Source organism: Pristiophorus japonicus, chromosome 2 (genome assembly GCF_044704955.1).
Source record: "Pristiophorus japonicus isolate sPriJap1 chromosome 2, sPriJap1.hap1, whole genome shotgun sequence".
In the NCBI taxonomy this organism is placed as follows: Eukaryota; Metazoa; Chordata; class Chondrichthyes; family Pristiophoridae; genus Pristiophorus; species Pristiophorus japonicus.
Window position 1 is genome coordinate 360206418 of NC_091978.1, and position 20273 is coordinate 360226690.

Consider the following 20273-nt stretch of genomic DNA (forward strand, 5'->3'; position numbering starts at 1 on the left):
GAATGGTGACAGATTAGGAAAAGGGGAGGTGCAACGAGACCTGGGTGTCATGGTACATCAGTCATTGAAGGTTGGCATGCAGGTACAGCAGGCGATTAAGAAAGCAAATGGCATGTTGGCCTTCATAGCGAAGGATTTTGAGTACAGGGGCAGGGAGGTGTTACTACAGTTGTACAGGTCCTTGGTGAGGCCACACCTGGAATATTGTGTACAGTTTTGGTCTCCTAACTTGAGGAAGGACATTATTGCTATTGAGGGAGTGCAGCGAAGGTTCACCAGACTGATTCCCGGGATGGCGGGACTGACATATCAAGAAAGACTGGATCAACTGGGCTTATATTCACTGGAGTTCAGAAGAATGAGAGGGGATCTCATAGAAACGTTTAAAATTCTGATGGGTTTAGACAGGTTAGATGCAGGAAGAATGTTCCCAATGTTGGGGAAGTCCAGAACCAGGGGCATAAGCCATTTAGGACCGAGATGAGGAGAAACTTCTTCACCCAGAGAGTGGTGAACCTGTGGAATTCTCTACCACAGAAAGTTGTTGAGGCCAATTACTAAATATATTCAAAAAGGAGTTAGATGTAGTCCTTACTACTAGGGGAATCAAGGGGTATGGCGAGAAAGCAGAAATGGGGCACTGAAGTTGCATGTTCAGCCATGATCTCATTGAATGGTGGTGCAGGCTCGAAGGGCCGAATGGCCTACTCCTGCACCTATTTTCTATGTTCTATGTTTTTATGTTTCGAACCTCTCTTTCCTCTTTTAAGACGCTCCTTAAAACCTACCTCATTGACCCTGTGCTAATATCTCCTCATGAGGTTTGGTGCCAAATTTTGTTTGATTATGCTCCTATGAAGCGCCTTGGGACATTTTACCACGTTAAAGGTGCTATATAAATGCAAGTTGATGTTGTTATTCTTATGGCGCCTTTCACGTCCCTAGGATGCCCTAAAGCACTTTACACTTGCACTTTTTGAACTCTGTGATGGTTGTTTATTGAATTAAAATGAATGAACTAGTTATATATTGGTTCACAATTTTTATTAAATGTCATGGATTTGATTTACAGATAACTTCAAGCCTGGCGACAAAATTACTTCCAAATCTTTCGATGTTGCGTGTTGATAAAGAAGCATTGATGATTTACCTGATTCTGCCAGAGTGCTCCGTGATGCAGCAAGAGAAGAACATAGATGATCTGGTTCTGACCTATACGGCAGCCATTGCAGTGCTAGATAATGCTACAAAAAGCACTCTGGGTAAGAGAGCGCACGGCAATCCGCAAAGTAGCTCTTGTGCATTTATTCAGTTAGAGAGATCGAAATAGGTGTGGAGAAAAGGAAGGGTGTCAGTCCTGTAGCGCAGAACTGATCCTTAAAGGGAAGTAGGAATCTGCAATTGTCTGAAACTTTTGTCTTTGGTTATAAGTCAGTTCTCATAGAAACATAGAAGATAGGTGCAAGAGTAGGCCATTCGGCCCTTCGAGCCTGCACCGCTATTCAATGAGTTCATGGCTCATTTGGTTCGCATTGTTAGAAGAGCCCCCCCGAATCGCTCATGCAAATAACATTCAATTCTCCAATTCTAGAGCCTGCACCACCATTTAATAAGATCATGGCTGATCATTCCCTCAGTACCCCTTTCCTGCTTTCTCTCCATATCCCTTGATCCCCCCTAGCCGTAAAGGCCATATCTAATTCCCTCTTCAATATATCCAATGAACTGGCATCAACAACTCTCTGCGGCAAGGAATTCCACAGGTTAACAACTCTCTGAGTGAAGAAGTTTCTCCTCATCTCGGTCCTAAATGGCCTACTCCTTATCCTAAGACTGTGTCCCCTGGTACTGGAGTTCCCCAACATCGGGAACATTCTTCCCGCATCTAACTTGTCCAATCCCGTCAGAATCTTATATGTTTCTATGAGATCCCTTCTCATCCTTCTAAATTCCAGTGTATAAAGGCCCAGTCGATCCAGTCTCTCCTCATATGTCAGTCCAGCCATCCCGGGAATCAGTCTGTTGAACCTTCGCTGCACTCCCTCAATAGCAAGAACGTCCTTCCTCAGATTAGGAGACCAAAGCTGAACACAATATTCCAGGTGAGGCCTCACCAAGGCCCTGCACAACTGCAGTAAGACCTCCCTGCTTATATACTCAAATCCCCTAGCTATGAAGGCCAACATAGCATTTGCCTTCTTCACCGCCTGCTGTACCTGCATGCCAACTTTCAATGACTGATGAACCATGACACCCAGGTCTCGTTGCACCTCCCCTTTTCCTAATCTGCCGCCATTCAGATAATAATCTGCCTTTGTGTCTTTGCCCCCAAAGTGGATAACCTCACATTTATCCACATTATACTGCATCTGCCATGCATTTGCCCACTCACCTAACCTGTCCAAGTCACCCTGCAGCCTCTTAGCGTCCTCCTCACAGCTCACACCGCCACCCAGTTTAGTGTCAAATGCAAACTTGGAGATATTACACTCAATTCCTTCATCAAAATCATTAATGTATATTGTAAAGAGCTGGGGTCCCAGCACTGAACCCTGCGGCACTCCACTAGTCACTGTCTGCCATTCTGAAAAGGACCCGTTTATCTCACAGCCTAAGGATAAGGGGTAAGCCATTTAGGACCGAGATGAGGAGAAACTTCTTCACCCAGAGAGTGGTGAACCTGTGGAATTCTCTAGCACAGAAAGTTGTTGAGGCCAATTCACTAAATATATTCAAAACGGAGTTAGATGAAGTCCTTACGACTAGGGGGATCAAGGGGTATGGCGAGAAAGCAGGAATGGGGTACTGAAGTTGCATGTTCAGCCATGAACTCATTGAATGGCGCTGCAGGCTCGAAGGGCCGAATGGCCTACTCCTGCACCTATTTTCTATGTTTCTATGTTTCTATCCTGACTCTCTGCTTCCTGTCTGTCAACCAGTTCTCAATCCACGTCAGCACATTACCCCCAATACCATGTGCTTTGATTTTCGCACCAATCTCTTGTGTGGGACCTTGTCAAAAGCCTTTTGAAATTCCAAATACACCACATCCACTGGTTCTCCCTTGTCCACTCTGCTAGTTGCATCCTCAAAAAATTCCAGAAGATTTGTCAAGCATGATTTCCTTTTCATAAATTCATGCTGACTTGGACTGATCCTGTCACTGTTTTCCAAATGCGCTGCTATTTCATCCTTAATAATTGATTCCAACATTTTCCCCACTACTGATGTCAGGCTAACTGGTCTATAATTACCCGTTTTCTCTCTCCCTCCTTTTTTAAAAAGTGGTGTTACATTAGCTACCCTCCAGTCCATAGGAACTGATCCAGAGTCGATAGACTGTTGGAAAACGATCACCAATGCATCCACTATTTCTAGGGCCACTTCCTTAAGTACTCTGGGATGCAGACCATCAGGTCCCGGGGATTTATCGGCCTTCAATCCCATCAATTTCCCTAACACAATTTCCCGCCTAATAAGGATACTCCTTCAGTTCCTCCTTCTCTCTAGACCCACTGTCCCCTAGTACTTCTGGAAGGTTATTTGTGTCTTCCTTCGTGAAGACAGAACTAAAGTATTTGTTCAATTGGCCTGCCATTTCTTTGTTCCTCATTATAAATTCACCTGAATCCGAGTGCAAGGCACTAATCTTTTTCTCTTCACATATCTGTAAAAGCTTTTGCAGTCAGTTTTTATGTTCCCTACAAGCTTCTTCTCGTACTCTCTTTTTCCCCTCTTAATTAAACCCTTTGTCCTCCTCTGCTGAATTCTAAATTTCTCCCAGTCCTCAGTTTTGCTGCTTTTTCTGGCCAATTTATATGCCTCTTTCTTCTATCCTTAATTTCCCTTGTTAGCCACGGTTGAGCCACCTTCCCCGTTTTATTTTTACACTAGACAGGGATGTACAATTGTTGAAGTTCATCCATGTGATCTTTAAATGTTTGCCATTGCCTATCCACCATCAACCCTTTAAGTATCATTTGCCAGTCAATCCTAGCCAATTCACACCTCATACCATCGAAGTTACCTTTCCTTAAGTTCAGGACCCTCGTTTCTGAATTAACGTGTCACTCTCCATCTTAGTAAAGAATTCTACCATATTATGGTCACTCTTCCCCAAGTGGCCTCGCACAACAAGATTGCTAATTCGTCCTTTCTCATTACACGTCACCCAGTCGAGGATGGCCAGCTCGCTAGTTGGTTCTTCCACATATTGGTCTAGAAAACCATCCCTAATACACTCCAGGAAATCCTCCTCCACTGCATTGCTACCAGTTTGTTTACCCCATTCTATATGTAGATTAAAGTCACCCATGATAACTGCTGTACCCTTATTGCACGCATCCCTTATTTCTTGTTTGATGCTATCCCCAACCTCACTATTACTGTTTGGTGGTCTGTACACAACTCCCACTAGTGTTTTCTGCCCTTTGGTATTCTGTAGCTCCACCCATACCTAGTCCACATCATCCAAGCTAATGTCCTTCTGTACTATTGTATTAAATTTCCTTTTTAACTAGTAATGCCACCCCGCCTCCTTTTCCTTTCTGTCTATCCTTCCTCAATGTTGAATACCCCTGGATATTGAGTTCCCAGCCTTAACGGAAATACCTGGTGGTCCTGGAGGATCATGGGATTGCGGTCGGAGGCCTAGTTTCGCAGTCCAGCGTATGGTACAGGTCTTCCAGGGTCATATGCGTATCCTGGGATCATGTGGGCCTGGATCACCAATCACTATGTATTCACATTGATAATAATGAGAACTCTGTTTGAGCTCCCATTACTATCAATGGGAATACCCCGCAAAAACAAGAAACACAACACAACAAATAAAAAATGCCACCTCACATAGTTAAAATTAATTGAAATTAAATGTTTTAGAACAAAAAATTATTTTTTTGAAATTTATTTTAAAGTGTTTTAATAGGGTTAAAAAGAAACTTGCCTTAATAGACAGGGTTTTTAATCTAAAATTAGTGATTACATTTAATTTTTCTATATTTTAAAACTCTTACACTGCTAAAAGTAGGCTATACACCTGCTTTTATCAGGCATTTGAAGGACAGTTGCTGGGCAAGAGTTGGGTAAATAGCCCAATCTCTGGCCTATGGATGTCATTTATGAGGGGACGCGTGAGATCTGTCAGATCACTAAAGCCGGTTTTTGGCGCATGTACATCGCGCGGCGAGAACCAGCATTTGCGAGGTGCATGCGCACATCATGCGCGCCCGGAGGGGCCGCAAGTTTTGGCCCATTAAAACATGAGTTAGGCCACAGCTAGAGTACTGCGCGCAGTTCTGTTCACCACATTACAGGAAAGATATGATTGCACTGGAGCGGATACACAGGAGATTTACGAGTATGTTGCCTAGTCTGGAGAAAGATGTGGAAGCAAGTCATCCTCGACTCCGAGGGACTGCCTAAGAAGGAGACAGGGAAGATGTGATTGCACTAGAGATGATACAGATGAGATTTACTAAGATGTTGCCTGGACTGGAGAATTTTAGCTATGAGGAAAGATTGGATAGGCTGGGGTTTGTTTTTTTTGGAACAGAGGAGGCTGAGGGGTGATTTAATTGAGGTGTATACAATTATGAGGGGCCTAGATAGAGTGAATAGGAAGGGGGAATAGATTTAAAGTTATTGGTAGGGAGATTAGAGGGGAGTTGAGGAGAACTTGCTTTCACCCAGAGGGTGGTGGGAGTCTGGCACTCAATGCCTGAAAGACTGGTAGAGGCAGAAACCCTCATTGCATGTAAAAAGTACTTGGATATGCACTTGAAGTGCCGTAACCTACAGGGCTATGGACCAAGAGCTGGAAAGTGGATTTGGCTGGATAGCTCTTTTTCAGCCGGCACAGAAACAATGGGCCTGTTGTGGTGAAATAACCACTCTCGAGTCTGCTAGGTCCAAGCAAGTAAAGAGTTTATTCGAGTATATGCAAGGGAGTAGGTCTCAGTTATCTGACGTACCTTTCACAACACTACGGAGGTTGCAGCATATATTTATAGTACGCAAGTTCATGTAACTTGGTTTCGTAACAGTCATAAATCAGTACAGACACTATTCCAACCCTTATATCACATGATGAGTTTTACAACCCAGTTAATCAATTGAGTTATTCAGGCCCAGCAGATGTCTCCTGTTATCCTTACTCTTTCTAGCCTTGGGTCTCCCATTCCTATGGTAACTCCTGTCTGGCCTTCATTCTCCCTATCTCCTTGTTCTGAACATAACAATAATATGTTTTCTAAAGCTTCTAAATGAGCTAGCTGTCTCTAAAGATATCCTTGGTCAAGTATCCCATCATGCCGATACGAGGAGCCACTACCATCTACTCATCATCATCATAGGCAGTCCCTTGGAATCGAGAAAGACTTTCTTACACTTAAAAAAAAAGTCCTTAGGTGGCTGAACAGTCCAATACAAGAACCACAGTCCCTGTCACACGTGGGACAGATAGTTGTTGAGGGAAAGGGTGGGTGGAACTGGTTTGCCGCGTGCTCTGAAGCATCGAAGCACTGACCACACTTGATCAGCTCCGCTGGGTGGGCCACATCGTTCGCATGCCAGACAAGAGACTCCCAAAGCAAGCGCTCTACTTGGAACTCCTTCACGACAAACGAGCCAAAGGTGGGCAGAGCAAACGTTAGAGGCACCCTGAAAGCCTCCCTGAAAAAGTGCAACATTCCCACTGACACCGGGGAGAACCTGGCCAAAGACCACCCTGAGTGGAGGAAGTGCATCCGGGAGGGTGCTGAGCACCTTGAGTCTCATCGCCGAAAGCGCAGGCAGCGGAAAGAGCTTGCGGCAAACCTGTCCCAACCACCTACTAACTTACATAGAAACATAGAAAATAGGTGCAGGAGTTGGCCATTCGGCACTTCGAGCCTGCACCGCCATTCAATGAGTTCATGGCTGAACATGCAACTTCAGTACCCCATTCCAGATTTCTCGCCATAGCCCTTGATCCCCCTAGTAGTAAGGACTACATCTAACTCCTTTTTGAATATATTTAGTGAATTGGCCTCAACTACTTTCTATGGTAGAGAATTCCACAGGTTCACCACTCTCTGGGTGAAGAAGTTTCTCCTCATCTCGGTCCTAAATGGCTTACCCCTTATCCTTAGACTGTGACCCCTGGTTCTGGACTTCCCCAACATTGGGAACATTCTTCCTGCATCTAACCTGTCTAAACCCGTCAGAATTTTAAACGTTTCTATGAGATCCCCTCTCATTCTTCTGAACTCCCCTCTCATTCTTCTGAACAAGCCCAGTTGATCCAGTCTTTCTTGATATGTCAGTCCCGCCATCCTGGGAATCAGTCTGGTGAACCTTCGCTGCACTCCCTCAATAGCAAGAATGTTCTTCCTCAGGTTAGGAGACCAAAACTGTATACAATACTCCAGGTGTGGCCTCACCAAGGCCCTGTACAACTGTAGCAACACCTCCCTGCCCCTGTACTCAAATCCCCTTGCTATGAAGGCCAACATGCCATTTGCTTTCTTAACCGCCTGCTGTACCTGCATGCCAACCTTCAATGACTGATGTACCATGACACCCAGGTCTCGTTGCACCTCCCCTTTTCCTAATCTGTCACCATTCAGATAATAGTCTGTCTCTCTGTTTTTATCACCAAAGTGGATAACCTCACATTTATCCACATTATACTTCATCTGCCATGCATTTGCCCACTCACCTAACCTATCCAAGTCACTCTGCAGCCTCATAGCATCCTCCTCGCAGCTCACACTGCCACCCAACTTAGTGTCATCCGCAAATTTGGAGATACTACATTTAATCCCCTCGTCTAAATCATTAATGTACAATGTAAACAGCTGGGGCCCCAGCACAGAACCTTGCGGTACCCCACTAGTCACTGCCTGCCATTCTGAAAAGTACCCATTTACTCCTACTCTTTGCTTTCTGTCTGACAACCAGTTCTCAATCCATGTCAGCACACTACCCCCAATCCCATGTGCATTAACTTTGCACATTAATCTCTTGTGTGGGACCTTGTCGAAAGCTTTCTGAAAGTCCAAATATACCACATCAACTGGTTCTCCCTTGTCCACTCTACTGGAAACATCCTCAAAAAATTCCAGAAGATTTGTCAAGCATGATTTCCCTTTCACAAATCCATGCTGACTTGGACCTATCATGTCACCTCTTTCCAAATGCGCTGCTATGACATCCTTAATAATTGATTCCATCATTTTACCCACTACCGATGTCAGGCTGACCGGTCTATAATTCCCTGTTTTCTCTCCCTCCTTTTTTAAAAAGTGGGGTTACATTGGCTACCCTCCACTCTATAGGAACTGATCCAGAGTCTATGGAATGTTGGAAAATGACTGTCAATGCATCCACTATTTCCAAGGCCACCTCCTTAAGTACTCTGGGATGCTTAAGGCCCTAGGGATTTATCGGCCTTCAATCCCATCAATTTCCCCAACGCAATTTCCCGCCTAATAAGGATTTCCCTCAGTTCCTCCTCCTTACTAGACCCTCTGACCCCTTTTATATCCGGAAGGTTGTTTGTGTCCTCCTTAGTGAATACCGAACCAAAGTACTTGTTCAATTGGTCTGCCATTTCTTTGTTCCCCGTTATGACTTCCCCTGATTCTGACTGCAAGGGACCTACGTTTGTCTTTACTAACCTTTTTCTCTTTACATACCTATCGAAACTTTTGCAGTCCGTCTTAATGTTCCCTGCAAGCTTCCTCTCGTACTCTATTTTCCCTGCCCTAATCAAACCCTTTGTCCTCCTCTGCTGAGTTCTAAATTTCTCCCAGTCCCCAGGTTCACTGCTATTTCTGGCCAATTTGTATGCCACTTCCTTGGCTTTAATACTATCCCTGATTTCCCTTGATAGCCACGGTTGAGCCACCTTCCCTTTTTTATTTTTACGCCAGACAGGGATGTACAATTGTTGTAGTTCATCCATGCGGTCTCTAAATATCTGCCATTGCCCATCCACAGTCAACCCCTTAAGTATAATTCGCCACTCTATCCTAGACAATTCAGGCCTCATACCTTCAAAGTCACCCTTCTTTAAGTTCTGGACCATGGTCTCTGAATTAACTGTTTCATTCTCCATCCTAATGTAGAATTCCACCATATTATGGTCACTCTTCCCCAAGAGGCCTCGCACAATGAGATTGCTAATTAATCCTCTCTCATTACACAACACCCAGTCTAAGATGGCCTCCCCCCTAGTTGGTTCCTCGACATATTGGTCTAGAAAACCATCCCTTATGCACTCCAGGAAATCCTCCTCCACCGTATTGCTTCCAGTTTGGTTAGCCCAATCTATGTGCACATTAAAGTCACCCATGATAACTGCTGCAGCTTTATTGCATGCACCCCTAATTTCCTGTTTGATGCCCTCCCCAACATCACTACTACTGTTTGGAGGTCTGTACACAACTCCCACTAAAGTTTTTTTGCCCTTTGGTGATCTGCAGCTCTACCCATATAGATTCCACATCATCCACTTGTTGTCTATTCCCATCTACAGTGTTTATTTCAAAGATATGCATGTTACTAACAATTCAAGCATTGCTTATTTTGCTGTTAGCCCCACTTGTCCCACTTCAGGCCGAACGGCCTCCTTCTGTGCCGTAAATTTCCAGGATTCAATGAAATTCAAGACTCCAGGTGCAGACTCCAACAGGGGCGTTCATATCCTTTAAAAACGCGAACAGTAATTTCTACGCTCATTTCGTCTGTCATTGTTCTATTGCTGGGAGTGCAGTTAATTGCAGAGTAGATAACATTGTGTTTTTTTGAAAACTAGGAAAGTGCTGGTCAACTTTGAAGTCATCGGCTTTGAACAATCTTGTCCAGATGGTTAAGGCTCTGGTTGTAGTTCTGCTTACAGGGCTCCAGGGATTGCTTGTAGATCTCCCCATGCTAGAGCATATCATTCCAATTCACCAGGCTTCAAAGTACGTCCTCCATGTTCTAGAACTATTGTACGATGTAAGTATCTGAAAAGGCAATTACACCCAAAGCACTTGTATCGTTTTCTTTAGTTTCCTGTATTTCTGCTTTGAGCACCGATGTTAAGATTGTCTCTTTCACGCCTTTCCTCTCAGGCAAATCTGAAGGCACCTCACAATATCCCACTGAACACATTCTACATCGATGAACTTCCGCTTCTGTTTGATCTCGGTCATGACCTCTGGAGATTTAGAAAACTTCAACGGGAAGTGGTAAGTTTCCAACTTGTAAGATGCCGGACCTGGTTTACCACGGCTGTAGCGCGCTTGTGCGTTTAGTTACCGCGGTGCGAAAGACCTGTTTCCTTCTCCTTTCTGCCTGTTTCCGTGACCCTGTTGATATAAGATCGTTGTACAGTCACACTGCCACTTGGCCCATTTTGAAGTTTACTATACTGGCAAACGATTTTATCGGTGGGTGGGGGGCGGGGAGGGGATGTAGGATGGCAGGGGACGGGTCTGTTGGATTGAGAGGGGGTGGTATCGCGAGGGGTAGTGGTTTTGCGAGGGGGAGTGGGGTTTCATTAGTGCTTCATCATGAAGAAAACAACAACAACTTGTGTACCCTCACCACATTTAAAAAATACTTGGATGTGCACTTAAAATGCCGTAACCTACAGGGCTACGGACCAAGAGCTGTAAAGTGGGATTAGGCTGGATAGCTCTTGGCCGGCCGGCGTGGACACGTGGGGCCAAAATGGCCTCTTTCTGTGCTGTAAATTTCTATGATTGTATGAAATTTGTCAAATTTGATCTCCCTTTCATAAAACCATGCTGACTCTGCTTGACTGTATTATGATTTTCTAAATGTCCTGCTACTACTTCCTTAATAATGGACTCCAGCAGTGGACAGATGTTCTGCTAACTGGTCTATGGTTTCCTGCTTTGTGTTTTCCTCTTTTCTTAAATAACGGTGTTACATTTGTGGTTTTCTAATCTGCTGGGACCTCTTCAGAATCCAGGGAATTTTGGTAGATTACAACCAAACAGCCACCTTTTTAAAGACCCTAGGATGCAGGCCATCAGGGTCAGGGGACTTGTCCACCTTCAGTTCGATTAGTTTGCCTAGTACTTTTTCTCTAGTAATAGTGATTGTTTTAAGTACCCCTCTCCCAATAGCCCCTTGATTGTCAACTTTTGGGATGCTTTTAGTGTCTTCTAACTGTGAAGACCGATACAAAATATTTGTTCAAAGTCTCTGTCATTTCTCTGTTTCAATTATTTATTCCCCAGTCTCATCCTCTAAGGGACCAATGTTTACTTTAGCTACTCTCTTCCTTTTTATATACTTGTAGAAGCTCTTACTGTCTGTTTTTATATTTCTTGCTAATTTATTCTCATAAGCTATCTTCTCTCTCTTTATTTTTTTTTAAGTCGTCCTTTGCTGGATTCTAAATATGTCCCAATCCTCTGGCCCACCATTAATCTTCGCAACATGGTATGCCTTTGTCTTCAATTTGATATCATCCTTTACTTCCTTAGATAGCCACAAATAATTCATCCTTCTCTTAGAGTCTTTCTTTCTCACTGAGAGTTATGAAATATCTCCTTAAATGTCTGCCACTGCTCATCTACCACCTTACCTATTTTCCCAGTCCAATTTAGCCAACTCTGCCTTTATACCTTTGTAATTGCCTTTATTTAAGTTCAGGACACTAGTTTGAGACCTAGCTTTCTCACCTTCAAAATGAATTTGAAATTCTACCATGCTATGATCACTCTTCCCAAGAGGATCATTTACCATGAGATCATTAATTAATCCAGTCTCATTACACCCTACAAGATCTAAAATAGTCTGCTCCCTGGTTGGTTCCACAACGTATTGTTCTAAGAAACCATCCCGAATACACTCTATGAACTCTTCCTCAAGGCGACCTTTGCCAATTAGATTTGTCCAGTCAATATGAAGATTAAAATCACCCATGATTATTGCCAGAGATGCTCAGGAGGGCAGAATTAGAGGAGTGCAAACGTCTCGTGGGGTTGTGAGGCTGAAAGACAATACAGAGACAGGGAGGGGCGAGGCCATGGAGGGATTTGTAAACAAGGATGAGAATTTTGAAATCAAGTCCTTGCTTAACCGGGAGCCAATGTGGGTCAGCGAGCACAGGGGCGATGGGTGATCGGGACTTGGTGCGATTTTGGACACGGGATGCCAAGAGTTTTGGATGACCACAAGTTTACGTAGGGTAGAATGTGGGAGGTCAGCCAGGAGTGCATTGGAATAGTCAAGTCTAGAGGTAACGGAGGAATGGATGAGGGTTTCAGTAGTGGATGAGCTGAGGCCAGGGTGGAGATGGGAGATGGGTGGAAATAGGCGATTTTAGTTATGCTGCGGCTATGTGGCCGGAAGCTCATTTTGGGGTCAAATATGACACCTAGGTTGCGAACAGTCTGGTTCAGCCTCAGAGGTGGTGCAGGTGTCAGCATACATGTGGAAATTGACTCCATGTTTTTGGATGATATCGCCGAGGGGCAACATGTAGATGAGGAATAAGAGGGGACCAAGGACAGATCCTTGGGGGACACCAGAGGTAACGATGTGGGAGTGGGAAGAGAAGCCATTGAAGGTGATTCTCTGGCTACGATTAGATAGATAAGAATGGAACCAGGCGAGTGCAGTCCCACCCAGCTGGACGATGTTGGAGCGGCGTTGGAGGAGGATGGAGTGGTCAGCCGTGTCAAAGGCTGCAGACAGGTCGAGGAGGACGAGGAGGGATAGTTTGCCTTTGTCACAGTCACAAAGGATGTCATTTGTGACTTTGATGAGAGCTGTTTCGGTACTGTGGCAGGGGTGGAAACCAGATTGAAAGGATTCAAACACGGAGTTCCGGGAAAGATTGTCACGGATTTGGGAGGCGGTTTGGGAGTTTGGAGAGGAAAGGGAGGTTGGAGATGGGGCGATAGCTAGCAAGCACAGTAGGGTCAAGGTTGTTTTCTTGAGGAGACGAGGTGATGACCGCAGATTTGAAGGCGAGGGGACAGTACCTGAGGAGAGAGAACCGTTACCAATGTCGGCTGACGTGGGAGCCAAAAAAGGAAGTTGGGTGGTCAGCAGTTGGGAATAGGATCAAGAGAGCAGGAAGTGTGTCTCATGGACAAGCTGAGTGTAGAGAGGTCAAGAGGGGAGATCAAAGAGAAACTGGAGAAAGATGGGAGTTTAGGGCTAGGGCAGGGGGCAACCTCAGATGAAGTTTGGCCTGGTGGGCTAGGGGAAGGAAGGGAACTGGCAGAGGCAGTTGATTGGATGGTCTCAATCTTTGAGACAAAGACTTCCTTGAGCTCCTCACACTTGTTGTTGGAGATGAGTGTGGTGGAGACAGAGGAGTGGGTTTAAGAAGACAGTTAGCAGTAGAGAATAGTAGCCTGCTGTTATGGTTGCATTCCAGAATGATCCTGGAATAGTGAACAGTTTTGGCAAACAAGAGTAGGACCCGATAATACTTTTTGCGGCCCAGCCAGATCTGGCGGTGAATGGCTAAAGCAGTTGTCCGCCACATCCATTCAAATCTGTGCCCCTTGGACTTGAGGGAGCGAAGATGCCAATGGATAGTCAACAGGCTATGGAGGGGAGGGACTTGACACAATCACGACCACTAAGGAGATGGTACTCAGTAAGATAATGGGACTAAAGGCAGATAAATCTCCTGGACCCGATGGCTTGCATCCTAGAGTCTTAAGAGAAATAGCGGCAGGGATTGTGGATGCATTGGTTGTAATTTACCAAAATTCCCTGGATTCTGGGGCGGTCCCAGCAGATTGAAAAGCTCCAAATGTAACACCCCTATTTAAAAAAGGAGGCAGACAAAAAGCAGGAAACTATAGACCACATAGCCTAACATCTGTGGTTGGGAAAATGTTGGAGTCCATTATTAAAGAAGCAGTAGCAGGACATTTGAAAAAGCAAAATTCAGTCAGGTAGAGTCAGCATGGATCTATGTTTGACAAATTTGCTGGAGTTCTTTGAGGATGTAATGAGCAGGTTGGATGAAGCGGAACCAGTGGATGTGATGTATTTGGACTTCCAGAAGGCATTTGACAAGGTGCCACATAAAAGATTACTGCACAAGATAAATTTTCACGGGGTTGGGGGTAATATATTAGAATGGATAGAGGACTGGCTAACTAGCAGAAAACAGTGAGTCGGTATAAATGGTTCTGATACGTCCTTACCATACAGTACAAATGCACACGAGGCCCATACTTGAGAGAAGGTCACTCTGTGACTAGTAACCTTTATTCGCCAGCACTGAAGTGATGAAGGTGGGTGGAGCTTCCCCTTTTATACCTGAAAGACCAGGTTAGGAGTGTCTCCCACAAGTTCACCACCTAGTGGTCAATGTTCTCAGTGTACAATGGGTCAGTTTATACATGGGTTACAATGACAGTTAAATACATGACATCACGTTTCCCCCCCCCCCCCCCCACCCCCAAAGTCTTATTGGGAGCACAGGTTTAGTCTCTCTGGTGGTTTACGCTCCCTTGTAGAGCGCCTGAGTTGGGGCTCCGGCTGGCCTGAGTGTCTGCTGTTTGCGGTGCCTCAGGCCTGTCCGGACTGCCCACAGTGACTGGGCTCTCCTCCTCTTAGTTCCGGTGTTCGGACACCTGTGGTGGAGTGAACTCTACATTGTGTTCTTCCTCTGCTTCTTCTATGGGGTTGCTGAACCTCCTTTTTGTTTGAGCCACGTGTTTGCGGCAGATTTGTCCATTGGTAAGTTTAACTAACAGAATCCTATTCCCCTCTTTGGCAATCACAGTGCCTGCATGTCATTTAGGCCCTGCAGCGTAGTTGAGAACAAAGACAGGGTCATTTACATCAATACATTGCGCCCTCGCATTCCTGTCGTGGCAGTCACATTGTGACTGGCGCCTGCTCTCAACAATTTCTTTCATGGTGGGGTGTATAAGGGATAACCTGGTTTTGAGCGTCCTTTTCATTAGCAGCTCTGCGGGTGGGACCCCTGTGAGCGAGTGTGGGCGGGATCTATTGGCCAACAGGAGGCGTGATAAGCGGCTTTCTATGGAACCCCCTTGGATTCTGAGCATCCCCTGTTTGATTACCTGCACTGCTCGTTCTGCCTGGCCGTTTGAGGCCGGCTTGAACGGTGCCATTCTGATATGGTTGATCCATTTCCTGCCATGAAGACCTGGAATTCAATGCTTATAAAACATGGGCTATTGTCGCTGACCAAGATGTCCGGTAGACCGTGGGCGGCGAATATTGCCCGTAGACTTTCTATTGTGGCAGAGGATGTACTTGAATTTAAAATGGCACACTCAATCCATTTGGAGTAGGCGTCTACTACAACCAAAAACATTTTTCCTATGAAAGGACCTGCGTAGTCCACATGGACGCGTGACTATGGCTTGGCGGGCCAGGACCAGGGGCTAAGGGGGGCTTCCCTGGGTGCATTGCCCAGCTGGGCGCACGTGTTGCACCTGCGAACACAAAGTTCCAGGTCTGCATCTATCCCTGGCCACCAAACGTGTGACCTGGCAATTGCCTTCATCATGACAATACCCGGGTGCTCATTGTGGAGTTCTCTGATGAACATCGCTCTGCCCATCTGGGGCATGACTACTCGGTTACCCCACAGTAGGTAATCGGCCTGAATCGAGAGTTCAACTTATGAAATGGTTTAAATTCCTCAGGGCATGCCTCGTATGTGGCTGCCCAGTCCCCATTCAGGACACATTTCTTGACTGAGGGCAGCAGCGGGTCTTTATTTGTCCAGACGTTAATCTGATGGGCTGTCATGGGTGAGCCTTCGCTTTCGAAAGCTTCAACAGCCATGACCATCTCAGCAGCATGCTCGGTTGCCCTCTCGGTGGTGGCTAGTGGGAGCCTGCTGAGTGCATTAGCGCAGTTTTCAGTGCCTGGTCTGTGCTGGATTGTATAGTCATAGGCGGCTAACATGAGTGCCCACCTCTGTATGCGGACCGATGCATTAGCATTTATGGCCTTGTTGACGGCCAGAAGGGACGTTCAGGGTTTGTGATCTGTCTCCAGCTCAAATTTCCTGCCAAACAGGTACTGGTGCATTTTTTTTACTGCATATACACATGCAAGCGCTTCCTTTTCTACCATCCCATTGCCCTTTTCTGCCTGGGACAGACTTCTGGAGGCATAAGCTACCGGCTGTAACTGACCCTTGGCATTAACATGCTGAAACACACCCGACCCCAGAGGACGACTCGTCGCACGTTAAAACAAATTTCTTACATGGGTCATATAGCGTTAACAGATTGTTAGAGCACGAAATTTGTTATGCTCCATCAAAAGCCCTTTCCTGGCTGACCCCCAGACCCATTCGCGACCTTTGCATAGGAGTACGTGTAGCGGCTCTAACAGCGTGCTCAATTTAGAAGAAAGTTACCAAAATAGTTCAGGAGCCCCAGAAACGAACGCAGCTCCATTGTGTTACGGGGTCTGGGTGCTCTCTGGATCGCTTCTGTTTTGGACGCGGTAGGTCTGATCCCGTCTGCTGCTACCCTCCTCCCCAGGAATTCTACCTCTGGAGCTAGAAAGACGTACTTCGCCTTTTTCAGTCACAGACCTACCCGGTCCAGTCTGCGTAGCACCTCCTCCAGGTTGCGGAGGTGTTCTTCAGTATCACAACCCGTGATGAGGATGTCGGCTTGAAAAACCACTGTCCTTGGAATTGACTTGAGGAGGCTTTCCATATTGTGTTGAAAGATCGCGGCGGCCGAGCGAATCCCAAACGGACATCTGTTGTACTCAAACAACCCCTTGTGTGTCGTGATGGTGGTCAGCTTCTTCGACTCACTCGCCAGCTCCTGGGTCATGTAAGCTGAGGTTAGGTCCAATTTTGAAAAAAGTTTGCCACCGGACAGCGTCGCAAAGAGGTCCTCCGCTCTCGGTAGCGGGTACTGGTCTTGGAGTGACACCCGATTGATGGTGGCCTTCTAATCACTACATATCCTGACCGACCCATCCGCCTTGAGCACCGGCACGATCGGGCTCGCCCAGTCACTGAATTCAACTGGCGAGATGATGCTTTCCCTCAGTAGGCGGTCCAATTCGCCTTCTATCTTTTCCCGCATCACGTACGGCATCACTCTGCCCTTGTGGTGTACTGGCCTGGCGTCCGGTTTATGTGATCACTACCTTGGTCCCCATGAAAGTGCCAATGCCGGGCTGAAATAGTGAGTCAAATTTGTCCAGGACCTGTGAGCATGATATTCGCTCCACAGAAGAAATTGCATTGACATCGCCCCATTTCCAGTTCATGACAGCCAGCCGACTCCTCCCCAGTAGTGCGGGACCGTCCCCTGGGACAATCCATAGTGGCAACCTGTTCTCTGAGTCTTTGTGGGTCACAACTACCGTGGCGCTGCCTAGCACCGGAATGATCTCCTTTGTGTATGTCCCTAGCTGTGCGTCAATTGGCAATAATTTTGGCCTCCTGGCCTTGGATGCCCACAACTTGTCGAACTGTTTGATACTCATCAGGGACTGGCTGGCCCCTGTGTCTAGCTCCATTGATACTGGGATGCCATTGAGGAGCACTTTCATCATTATCGGTGGCGTCCTGGTGTATGAACTGTATATGTGCTCCACATGAACTCGCTGAACTGCAGCTTCCCGTGTGTTCCCCCAGTGTCCATTTGGCCTCGTAGGGCTTACATCAGGCCCGTCCTCCTCGTACATCAACCTGGCCGCAGGCTTCCTGCACATAATTATAATTGAGGCAGCACTTTTTTTTTACCACAGAAAGTTGTTCAGGCCAATTCACTAAATATATTCAAAAAGGAGTTAGATGTAGTCCTTATTACTAGGGGGATCAAGGGGTATGGTGAGAAAGCAGGAATGGGGTACTGAAGTTGTTCAGCCATGCACTCATTGAATGGCGGTGCAGGCTCGAAGGGCCGAATGGCCTACTCCTGCACCTATTTTCTATGTTTCTATGTTTCTACGCCGCAAGTGACCGCTGACGTTGCAGTTTCTGCAGGTATATTGCTGATACCTGCAAGCTCTGGCTGTGTTTACCTCCACACCTCCAACATGAGCCGTTGTTTGAAACAAAAGGTCCATTACCAGTTGATCGTCTCTGACTGTCTGTGTAACTGTTTTTAAGCACACCATTAACAGGTGTTGATGGCCCCATTACTGGCCGCATTGTCCATCGCGATGGCGTGAATCGCCGTTCAGCTAGCCATTGTTTCTGTTGAATTCCCCTTTGGATTTGACAACATGCTGGGACATGTCCGATTGCCACTATCTGCCTGCAGAACTGTGTGCCGCGTTAACAATGTTGACTCCCTGTCCATTTGCTGCATTTAAACCAAGATTTTTGGGAAACATCAATCTGGTCTCTTCCTCCCCGAGATAAATGCCTGGGCCATCAAAGCCGCTGTTTCCAGGGTCAAGTCTTTAGTCTCAATCAGTTTCCTGAAAACCCCAGCGTGCCCAATACCTTCAATAAAAATGTCTCACAGCATCTCTGCTCTGCATGCATCTGGAAACTTACATAGGCTCGCCAGTCACCGGAGGTCTGCCACGAAGTCTGGAACACTTTGCCCTTCTCGCCGCCGGTGCGTGTAAAACCGGTGTCTCGCCCATGTGCATGCTGCTCGCCGGTTTAAAGTGTTCCCCGATCAACTTACTGAGCTCTTCAAAAGTCTTGTCCGCCGGCTTCTCTGGCGCTAGAAGGTCCTTCATCAGGGAGTAGGTCCTGGATCCACAAACCGTCAGGAGATGAGCCCTGCGTTTGTCGGTCGAATCCTGTCCCAGCCATTCCTTAGTGATGAAGCTTTGCTGTAGTCTCTCAATAAAGTTGTCTCAATCATCACCAACACAGTACCTCTCGTCTGTACTGCTAGTGGCCATGCTCGCGTGGTTTAAATCCCAATTTCTCATCGCCAATGATATGTCCTTACTATACAGTACAAATGCACACGAGGCCCATACTTGAGACTCTGTGACCAGTAACCTTTATTCGCCAGCACTGAAGTGACGAAGGTGGGTGGAGCTTCCCCTTTTATACCTGAAAGACCAGGTTAGGAGTGTCTCCCACAAGTTCACCACCTAGTGGTCAATGTTCTCACAGTGTACAACTCGTCAGTTTATACATGGGTTACAATGACAGTTAAATACATGACAGGTTCATTCTCTGGTTGGCAACCAGTAACTAGTGGGGTGCCGCAGGGATCAGTGCTGGGACCCCAACTATTTACAATCTCTATTAACAACTTGCAAGAAGGGACTGAGTGTAATGTAGCCAAGTTTGCTGACGATACAAAGATGGGAGGAAAAGCAATGTGTGAGGAGGACACAAAAAATCTGCAAAAGGACATAGACAGGCTAAATGAGTGGGGAAAAATTTGGCAGATGGAGTATAATGTTGGAAAGTGTGAGGTCATGCACTTTGGCAGAAAAAAGTAAAAGAGCAAGTTATCATTTAAATGGAGAAAGATTGCAAAGTGCTGCAGTACAGCGACCTGGGGGTACTTGTGTATGAAACACAAAAGGATAGTATGCAGGTACAGCAAGTGATCAGGAAGGCCAATGGTATCTTGGCCTTTATTGCGAAGGGGGATGGAGTATAAAAGCAGGGAAGTATTGCTATAGCTATGCAAAGTATTGGTGAGGCCACACCTGGAATACTGCGTGCAGTTTTGGTTTCCATATTTAGGAAAGAATATACTTGCTTTTGAGGCAGTTCAGAGAAGGTTTACTCGGTTGATTCCGGGGATGAGGGGGTTGACTTATGAGGAAAGGTTGAGTAGGTTGGGGCTCTACTCATTGGAATTCAGAAGAATGAGAGGTGATCTTATCGAAACATATAAGATTATGAGGGGGCTTGACAAGGTGGATGCAGAGAGAATGTTTCCACAGATAAGGGGAGACTAGAACTAGAGGGCATGATCTGAGAATAAGGGGCCGCCCATTTAAAATAGAGATGAGGAGAAATTTCTTCTCTGAGAGTTGTAAATCTGTGGAATTCGCTGCCTCAGAGAGCTGTGGAAGCTGGGACATTAAATAAATTTAAGACAGAAATAAACAGTTTCTTGAACGATAAGGGGTTATGGAGAGCGGTCAGGGAAGTGGAGCTGAGTCCATGATTGATCAGCCATGATCTTATTGAATGGGGGAGCAGGCTCGAGGGGCCGTATGGCCTACTCCTGTTCCTATTTCTTACGTTCTTATGAAAGCTGTACCGGGGGAATGGCCAGGGTGAGAGAGAGTAATGGTTTTAATAGGGACTAAGGCATCAAAGGTGGTGGTGAGGGTGTGGCTGAGTAAAT

At 46.1% G+C, this 20273-nt stretch overlaps 1 protein-coding gene across 1 annotated transcript in view; it reads left to right on the forward strand.

The window, feature by feature from the left end:
- Window positions 1-20273, forward strand: part of LOC139250259 (probable E3 ubiquitin-protein ligase HERC6) — an 80348-nt gene that overhangs the window by 35586 nt on the left and 24489 nt on the right. The window contains exons 12-14 of the mRNA XM_070872761.1: window positions 1073-1262; window positions 9800-9984; window positions 10101-10217. Of these exons, the coding sequence (XP_070728862.1) occupies window positions 1073-1262; window positions 9800-9984; window positions 10101-10217 (492 nt within the window). The remainder of the gene's footprint in view (window positions 1-1072; window positions 1263-9799; window positions 9985-10100; window positions 10218-20273) is intronic.